At 36.1% G+C, this 9,949-nt stretch overlaps 1 protein-coding gene across 2 annotated transcripts; it reads left to right on the forward strand.

Moving 5' to 3' along the window:
• Positions 1–432: 432 nt before the first annotated feature.
• Positions 433–4,469, forward strand: LOC114145606 (zinc finger protein 706). Of its 2 annotated transcripts, none has more exons than XM_028019253.1 (3): positions 433–577; positions 1,275–1,423; positions 3,041–4,469. In XM_028019253.1, exons 2-3 carry the CDS (start codon positions 1,289–1,291, stop codon positions 3,134–3,136), a joined length of 231 nt encoding a protein of 76 aa, XP_027875054.1. In that variant the 5' UTR covers positions 433–577; positions 1,275–1,288; the 3' UTR covers positions 3,137–4,469. The 2 variants fall into 2 exon arrangements, with proteins under 2 accessions (XP_027875054.1, XP_027875053.1); XM_028019252.1 differs by having other exon boundaries at positions 452–605.
• Positions 4,470–9,949: the final 5,480 nt, after the last annotated feature.

The raw sequence follows: 9,949 nt of genomic DNA on the forward strand, positions 1-9,949 counted from the left end.
TGTCTCGTTTTGTGGTATATTTCTGCTATTTCACGTGCAATGAAATGACAAGAAGAATTACATTCGCTTTAAATGTCTTCATACGAATCTCAAACATGCTACTAGTGTAAACTGATGAGTCAATTCTTCAAATAACGTTGATCCTGTAAAGTGAGTTTTTAAGCTGTATCCTGACATCTACTGGCGAGCATTTAATCTTACAAGATTAGGTCGGACGTGTTTATATATATGAGCTGAGAAAATGTTGTTATTTTGTAAACTTTAATAACCTTTATATATATATATATATATATATATATAAAACATATTATATATATATTATTATTATTAATATTATTAATGTGTTAATAAAAAAAATTCACTATATCCATATCAGTACAAAACTGAAACCTGAAAACTCGATTTTCTTTCCAGCGCTTAGGAACGACCCTGAAGGCAGCACGGTGGACGGCTTGGGCATGCGCATTAGAGCATTTTGTATGCAAACCGTTCGAAATCGACGGATGCTTCAGAGGAAGCTGGCGTTTGTTAAATTTCATTTTTGTGGCTGTTGTGAATAATAACATTTTTGTGATTGGTAAGCCATTTACAGATGCTGTGTTTACGTAAGTTAACAACCGACATTTAGCATCTTCTGTACATTTCTACGTTTTACTCCTGCTAGTATGAAATTGCAACCGGCTGATAAAATGTGTATGTTCGAGCTAGTTTAAAATGACATTAGGGTTTCATTCATGTCCATCTTGTGTATATTTACCAAAATGTGATATCCGTTTTCCACCGTCTCTGTCAGTGTTATCGTTTATAACTGCTCTTAACTCAACGCTTGCAATGAGCGGTTAAGCTACAATGCTAGCCTTACGTCACTCCGTCCACGGCACGTACTGTACAGGCTTAGAAATACTGCTGTGTTGTTTGGACTGCTGATGGTAAAATTATATACATTTATCGTTTCCCCTCTGAAGCAGGGCCACTAAAACTGACCCAGTTCCGGTAAATTTATAGACGTCTGCTGTTTAATTTTCTTTGGGGAAATTTCCAAGTTAATTGCTTTTTTGCTTGTGACCTAAAAAGAGTCAATTAACCCAGTTTTGAGAGATATTTCACACTTAATGTTGCTCTGAACATTTTAAAACACATCAATATCATTGGACGTTTTTGTTTTTTTTTTAAATGGACTTCCTGCTTTCATAGTTTGTTTTGTCACCACCTTCTCCATCCACCCATCCTCCCTCACACACTGACATTTTCTGCCTCCTGTCTGATTCCTTCAGGTGTAACATCAGATATGGCCCGTGGGCACCAGAAGTTTCAGTCCCAGCAGAAAAATGCCAAAAAGCAGGCGGAAATAAAGAAGAGCAAAGGTCATGACCAGAAGGCAGCAGCCAAAGCTGCCTTGGTGTACACCTGCAGTGTATGCCGGGTATGTAAATTATATGCATCAATCTGGACACAGGCTATGCTTTTGTGTTTAAATTGCTTTTAAAAAGAGAACAGGAGAGTCTCAGTTATTAAAAATGCACTCCCTGCTAAGCATTACCCAAACCATCGATGGTTTACAGAAGTGTTTGTACCCGCGTCACGTTGCATCACAAGCTGTATTGAATTGGGATTTCACACGACGGACAGTCGTCACACGGTAGTGCAAATTTTAAAAGTGGAAGAAATATGGTAAATGGTTTTGAAAAATCTGAAAAGTGTGGCTTGTATGTGTTCAACCCACGTTCTTCTTCTTTTGATTTTATTGACTGTTGGCAAACTAATTTAAGTGCATTACTGCCTCCACCAGACTGGAAGGTTGACTTGGAGAATAGACAGAAAGATGGAGAAGAAGAAAACAAACAAAATTTCAAATGAAACATTTCAGCAGATTTTACTGTGTCCTGCATCATCAGACGGAATTCCTCTCATCAGATCTGGTGCCTATGAATGTTCAATTTGGAAAGAATTAAGGCTGCAATAATTGACTATTTTACTTAGCGATTAATCTATTCTGGCGATTGATTGATCGGGTACAAAAAATTGTCCAATTCTGCAGAGTTTTCATTAAATCCTTTTTATACAACATTAAAAAAGCAAACAAACAAATCAATTCTCTTTTTCAAATGAGTTTTTTTTTTTTTTTTTTTTTTGCCTAAATGCAATAACATTTCATTTTAGCGTGTGCTTGATCATTTGTTGCAAAGCATGCAGCTAACAAAATAATCATAACATCTACAGGAAAAATTCAGTCTTTCTGTCTGACAGAACTTCCATACAGTGTGCAACTGCTCTGTTGCTTATTTTTGAACTAACCAATTAATAATTGGATAGCAAAAGGTGATTAGTAGAGGTTTGGTTTGGTTTTGTTTGGCTTTTTTTGTGTTACAGAATTTGAAGCTAAAACTCCCACTTGAGGAGGTTTAGGCAGAACATTTTTTACTGTCGATGGTTATTTTTTTTTATGTCTAGAATGCAAAATGTATAGATTTTTGTACAGTTTTGGTTTAATTACTGCTCTGAGCGTGTTGTTCTTTCAGCAACTAACCTTTTTTTTTGAGTCTGTATGCTCCCATTAACGATTTATCGATTTCTAAATTAGTTGACTATTATTCCAACAATTGATTCATCGATGATTATTCGGACTAATCGTTTGAGCCCTAGAAAGAACCTTTAAACATCCTTCTTTATTTTAAAAAAATAAATAGCATGTATTTCTAGTCCAAAGCTTTAAATCAGCACCTAAAATGTGAAAATAATAATTGCCTGTTTTGAATTTTAATTTGAAGTGGAAACTGGGTAGACTGTGGTATTTCTTTCCTTATTGTGACAACAATCTAACCAAACGTTGACATTTTCAACTTGACTTCCTGCCTGTTTGGTTTGATTATTCATTATATTATTTGGAAAAAATTAACATTAGTTTTTTTTTCATTTCCTTGTTACTGTATGCATTTGACACAGTCCTCTTGTTTGTAGGAAGAATCTTTTCTGTACTTGCAGTTGTTAACGTCTATTTTCATATTCCAATTTCTCTTCTTTTTTCTATTTTTTTTATCAGACACAAATGCCCGACCCTAAAACCTTCAAGCAGCACTTCGAAAGCAAACATCCAAAGTCTCCGATGCCTCCTGAGCTAGTCGGCGTGGAGGCGTAACACACCCACCTCCACTAATGAGACAGCTGAAGCTGATTCTGGACAGGCTCTGTCTCCACTTTGGACACAAAACATTGAGTGTTTCGGAAGAAATATCTGTTTCTCCAGCTGATTTGTCTGTCTTTGAGTGTTTTATGCAGAGATGGTATGTACCTACTGGTTCATCTCTTTTTTCTTTTTTTTTTCACCCCCAATGTTATTTATTTTTTTGCTTTGCCCTAACCTGCCAAAATTTGATCCAGGCTCATTACCGAAGGACAGAAGATGCACAACCGACCGGTACTCCCCCCTCGCCTCACTTCTAAAAACTCTTGCATGTCGAATTGTAAACATTATTTAATCATTTCCAATGCTAACGTTACAAGAGCAGCTCGTCTGTGTGCTTTGTGACTACGGCAGCTCAGGTCTCCCATTGCTGCAGAGCAGGCTGTAAAGCAATGAGCCGGTGGTAGTGGCTCCGCTCGGTCAATCTGTCCTCCACGTTTCAATCCAGCGATTTCTGCAAAAATATTTGAGTTCATAATGTGTTTGGAAAGATAAATGTCAAAACGGTGGTTTGTTCCTTTTTACTTCCAAGCTGCACTGATATCGTTCCTGCCTGGAAAGATTCAACAGAGCCTAGCATGTTGGTTATTTTTGTCGATACGAAGAATATGTTGAAGACACTGCGCTACACGGGTACTGAAATTCCTCCATCTTCTCCTCAGATTTTCATGAATTGTACATAGTTTACTTCCTGTGAAAAGTAAATAGAGGAGAGTGAAAGTTTATTCGCAATAAACTCTATCCAGAGGAAAATCCTTTGACCTCATGAAGTATCTCTTACTTAAACTTAGTTTGAAGTGAGTATAGATGATGGTAATGGGCTACTCCAGTTCCCAGAGGTTACCATGGTAAAACATTTGTGACATAAGCGTGCACAGCTGTAGCTTTGATAACAATGTAGTTTATCACTGTAGAGTTTTCCAGTGTAAACGATCTTAACAGTCAAATTTCTGACATTCTTATGTGCAAGTCTTTGTTCTCCAATCACGGTTGAGGTAAAGTGTCCCCACTCTGAACCTGCATTAAAAGTCTGAATTGCATTACACTGTAAGTCAGCTTTGGTTATTTTTGTATAAACTTCCTATCATGACCAACTAACAGATGTAATTTATTGAAGGGAACAGTTTTTCCCAACAGGTTTGGACCTTCTGGTATTGAACCACTGAACATCGTATCACTGTGCTCTAAGTCTGGACTGACAACCAGCCATGTTTTTACTTTTGTAATAATCATATCTTGTCAGCGTAATGTAATGTTTAGTCTTTTAATAAAGGTCTTTTATATCAGATCTTCAGTGTTTGTTTTTAGCATTCTTGCATATATAAGCAGAAATGTCCCATGATATATTTTTCATGGGACATTTTTACATTTACTTTTGATAAATTGGAATATTAGAATAAAGTTTATTTTGTTGACTTGAATTACTAAATGAAACATTTATGAAATACACTCAGACTGATGCTGTATGGGGCTTAATGCTAATAAACACATTTAATATTAGAATAGCTAAGAATCTATTAAAAACCTGGGCACAAATTTTGAATCATAACTCGATCATGCCGTCTGCTGGAAACTTCATATTGCTAACACAATCCAAGATGGCCAGGAGCTTTTCTATAATGGAGAAATCAAAATACCTGTTGGTCTATAACTCCTTGTGTATTCTGTAATACACACTTGCACCACCATATGTCAGCTAAGGAGTTGAGGCTACAAGAGCAATTTAGATATAGTTTTCAGTTTACAGAAAAAGAGTAATTAGAATTCCCCACTATTCTGATTTTCAGAGACCATTCAAATCCACTGTTTTTAAACTCTAAAGTATTCAAATTTGGAGATTTTGTGTAATTCAAAACTTTTACAAACAATTTATAAAGCAAAACAAAATTAACTACTGGGAAAACCTTCAAAAAAATGTGCTTATACTACAACAAAACAAATGTGCGCTACAGAGAGTAGATTTATGGAATAGCTTAAGTAAGGTATTAAAGTCTGTTCAAAATTTTAACAAAAAATCTAAAGCTAATACATTTTTTTTTTAAATGCAGTTGAATAACATACACACCTAATATTGTAAATAACACAGAATGAGTGGTATATAATCTAATTTACTGTATTTTGCACCAATTCTGTTTGTAACAGAATGCAGGAAAATAAAGGTTTTACTACATTTTGAGCAATTTGTAACGTTTTTCTTCTTTGTTCATTTTTTTTTTTGCTTTGATTTGCTCAAATAATGAAAAAAATATATACCAGAAATTTAAGAAATGCCTTTTCATTCAGAAATGTGAGCTTAGCGAAACTTGAATATGTTCAGAAGGCTGTTTTTATCTGACAAACAAGCCTCATCAGAACATGCTCTAACTGAATATGACGTTATGGACACTCTGGAAGAAAGTGAATCTGGTTATTTCTATATAATATGGAAGCATTTAGTATTTACTACATTTTTAAAACTTATTTCACACAAATATTATGCAGTCATACAGTGTCAATGTAAACCAAACCTTCCTGAATCTTGTCACACTGATGAGGAATCCTGCAGCTCAGTCTGAGCCTGTGTAATCGCCAGGTCAGGATAATGTACTATAATACTTACATTTATAAGTGTATGTATGAATGCAAAAATTATACACAGTTATTTTAACTAGAACAAGTAGATAAATGTTCCACTAAATGAGCTCTCAGATTTCTAATCTCTAATTAGAAAAGAGATATCTAATATCTCTTTTTTCTTAAGCTTGTCAGGACTTGTTCACTACTGAAACCAATCCAGGGGATTTTAGGGATTTTTAAATAATGACTTAATGCCATTAGTCATCAGTCATGGTTTCCTGTCACAAACATCGTCACAGTCTGTAAAATAAACTATCTGATCCTGACAAGCCACTTCATAAATTCTGTAGGTAGTTGGGTTTTTTTTCAGGTTTCAGGGAATAAAGGTTTACCTGAACTGTAAGGTTTATTTCATAGCATATATGAGGAGCACTTAAGATAAAAAATAAACAACAACAAAAAAGAGACGTTACTGAATACCTGCTGTGAAGACAAACGAACGCTTTTTTTGGACTCCAAAAAGTTCAGAACAAGCTGAGAAACATTTGGAGCTAAAGCTGCACAGGAGGAAAATCCTCATCACATCCTAATCTCACAGCATCCATCTTTGGAGGTTTGTAGCTTTCCAACTTATAAGGAATGATTGTTGTAAATCGATTAAACTGAGATCAGGGTTCTGAACACTTGTCTTAAAGATTTTTCACTGCTTTCACTGCAAAAACACTAAATCTTACCAAGTATTTATGGTGCAAATGTCCTAGTAAACTTGAAATAAGACGAAATTAACTAACAAGTTACTTTTCAGCAAAGATGCAAGAGCTTGTTTTAAGTCAATAATTCCTTAATATTGATGAAAAAGTAATTATTCCATTGGAAGATCATTTCACTTAAAGTATGGGGGAAATGTGATGTTATACTGTAAGGGAAATAATCTGCCAGTGGAATTTGTACTTTTTCATCAATATTAAAGCATTATTGACTTAAAACTTGCTGGAAAGTTACTCGTTAGTCAATTTTGCCTTATTTCAAGTGTACTAACATATTTGCACTAAAAAGAAACAAAAATACTTGGTGAGATTTTGTGTTTTTGCAGTGTTGATGGTACACTGAGTGTTCCTCCCAGACCTCATTTGGAAGACCTGCTTTTTGGTCAAGCTTTATCTTCCTGTCTGATATCCTGAGATATTCCTTCAAGCTTGCCACTTAATGTTTCTTCCTCATGATACTGATCATCTATATTGTGGAGCGCTCCAGTCCGTCCTGCAGCCAAACAGCCTCACAACAGGATGTTCCCACTTCCTGGCCTCACAGTTGGGATGGTGGTCTCATGCTTCCAATAGTTCTTTTTCTTCTAAATGTAAGGACGGTCACGACAGCCAAACGCCTCTAGAGTTCCAGGACATGTCTTTAAATATTAAGGTCTTTCTCTCTATGTGCGTTTTCTAACTACGATGTAGATTTGTATGTAATTTCTAGAATAATGGCTTCTTCCTCGCTGAGCAGCCTTCCAGCCCATCTTGGTGCAGAACTGATTTCACTGTGCAGTCGCTCTTTCACCAACTTCAGTCAGCCTCTTCACAGGCTCTTTTGCTTATTTTTCTTCAAAGGCTGACTCACACATTTTGCAACAAAACACTTTCATACCCTTAGTAAAATGGGGAATATTTCCACACTGTCTATATTTTATCTTGGTGTATAAAAATGCTTTAAAAAAATCTCAATTTTGATTAAATGATATACATTTTGGTAAAAAAAGAAAAGAAAAAAGTTTACTCAGATTTAATTTCAAACATTGTGAAAAAATATCACAAAATGTATGTTAACACTAAATATTAGAGATTGTGTTTATCTTTTTACCCCAAGTGTACTAGAAAAAGTCCCTATGCCCGCAATTTCTGCTTTTAAAAATCTGTGAAATTGTTTATTTTATAAGTATAACCTTAACCCTCGCTAAAGTAAAAACAAATTAACAGTTCACCACCTCATCAGAAGACCAAAATGAAGGTGATTTTCACATGATGGAGGTAGGTTTACCTACCAGATGATCACTGTATGTAAACTTCTGAACGGCACTGCTAAGGTGTGAGTCTCCTAGATTTCCAGTAATACAGTCATGCACTTTCTTGTTTTCAGAGGAATGCTGGGCGTTTCCCCGTGTTTATGTAAGACCTTTTCTCATGCGGTTGCATCACTCCCGATCCTAACCAGACCTGAGTCGCTTTTCTGCTGTTCAGAAACGTCGGTGCGCCTCTGAGGCCACCCGGCTTGTTTTGTTTCAGTGTCGCCCATCTGCTTGTCCCCTTTGGAAATGTGCTTTTGTAAGAGATCTCTCCCCCTCCGGAAAGTGTGTGTGTGTGTGTGTGTGTGTGTGTGTGTGTGTGCACTGGGACTAAAGAGGAGCCGCGTTTTAAATTCCAATCAACACCACTGTCACTATCTCCTCACACTGTACCGCAACTGACTCGGATTCAGTATTGACTCTGCGAGTGTTGATGAGAGACCTATGTGGGATGGTAGTGGAAAGTTACAGTCATGTCCTTGAAGAATAAAGATTTCTGACATACTTACCTGTCTTTCTCTCTAAATATATCAGTTCTGAACTGAATCTTTACTTCTGCTTAAGGTAAAAATGATTTATACAATATGCTTTTATGAACTTTTAGCTACCATGAAAATTGTTCACCTCCTTAAATAGCTACCATCCAGCTGGCCCATCATGGGTGTGGGAAGAGCTGAGAGTCACATAGCATGTTATGTCTTCCCAGGGCCAGGAATGTAACACCTGGAAATTAGTCATCGGCTTTTGGCCACTTTTACGAAAGGGTGGGTCACATTCACAGCACTTACCTAAAGGACATAACAATCACAAAGATGTCAGAGCTAAAAAGAAGGTTTATGAAGAGTGAAGAACGGATGATAATGTTAAAAGTTGAAATAACTGGGAATAATGCAAAATTGCAGAGCAGGAAGAATTGGTCAGTTTGTCCTCCTGGTTTCACACCAGAGGAGAGTTTAATAACGGCATCCGTGTGTCGAGGAATAGATGGTGTGCACAGTGCAACCAATAATTCTACTATTGTTAGACAGCTTTTCAATGTCACTTCAGTGAAATGTAACTATGAATGTTACACAAGAGAGCTAAAAAGACACAACATATGGCTTTCATAATATAGGAAATTATATTCCCAGGACTCTCCATCTGTACATTTATGGATTATTTGCAATTATTTCAGACTGCCTCTGTAGTTTTAGTTTTTCTCACAGATATTAATGCTTTATTGGCTTCGCCCTTTCAAAATAAAGGAAAATTTTGAGACTTAGTAAAAATAATAATAATAATAAAATAATTACTGTACTTTGATTATGTAACACATTTCTTTTTTTTGCTGTGTTAATTTCCTCAGTTATTTTTACTGTATTCTATGTGCTAATCCTCTCCACTTTAGTGTTTTCAACTGAAATCTAACATGAGAACTGTTGCCATTACAGAAAGATTTGTGTTCAACACTTAGCCATTGTTCCGGTGTGCAGAAGCTGCTTCTCTGTGTGTCTGTGCATGTGCATACAAGACATGGCTCACGGACAGTAAAACCCACCTAACTGGTTTCTTAAGCTTTTATAGTGGAGTCCCTATGGGCTGGAGTTTCACCCTTCCCTGACCACGGTTTATTTAGAAAGTAGACACATATTTTCCCCCTTATTTTCTTCCTCTGCTTTTGCTCCTGTCTCTGCACATTGCAGCCAATATTATCTGATCCGTCCTTAAATAGGTTACAAGCTTGAAATCTTTGCTCAAGGGGAAATCATGTGACAAGGCAAAAATAGCTTCACTCTCTCCCTTTGGAAACCAACCAGAATGCAAAAATAGTAGTTTCTATTAGAAAAGTACCATAGCTGTGTCTTGTGTTCCAGTTTGTGGTGCCCTCTACGTCTTGAGCAAATACCTGTTGTTTTCAAAAACACAAGACTTTTTAGTTGATTATCATAATTATTTACTACTTAAGATATTCTATTAGCTTCTGTGTCTGCTAGTTCTATTTATTTTCCTGCACCAAAGTTCTGATTCAGAGAATGTGATTTAGAACTTTGAAGGGGTTAAAAAGTAATAGTAAAGTAAAAGCAAAGTAATTTCTTGTTGCAAGAAAACCGCAATAGGGGCAGTACAGTTTTCCGTGTTTCACAGAATCACTGCAAAGGATGGCCATAGTAAGA

The sequence above is a fragment of the Xiphophorus couchianus genome, chromosome 5 (assembly GCF_001444195.1).
Source record: "Xiphophorus couchianus chromosome 5, X_couchianus-1.0, whole genome shotgun sequence".
NCBI classification, from domain to species: domain Eukaryota; kingdom Metazoa; phylum Chordata; class Actinopteri; order Cyprinodontiformes; family Poeciliidae; genus Xiphophorus; species Xiphophorus couchianus.

Coding starts and splice junctions, on each gene's coding strand:
- LOC114145606 (XM_028019252.1), top strand. Junction 1,424..3,040: donor ACACCTGCAGTGTATGCCGG/GTATGTAAATTA, acceptor TTTTTTTATCAG/ACACAAATGCCCGACCCTAA.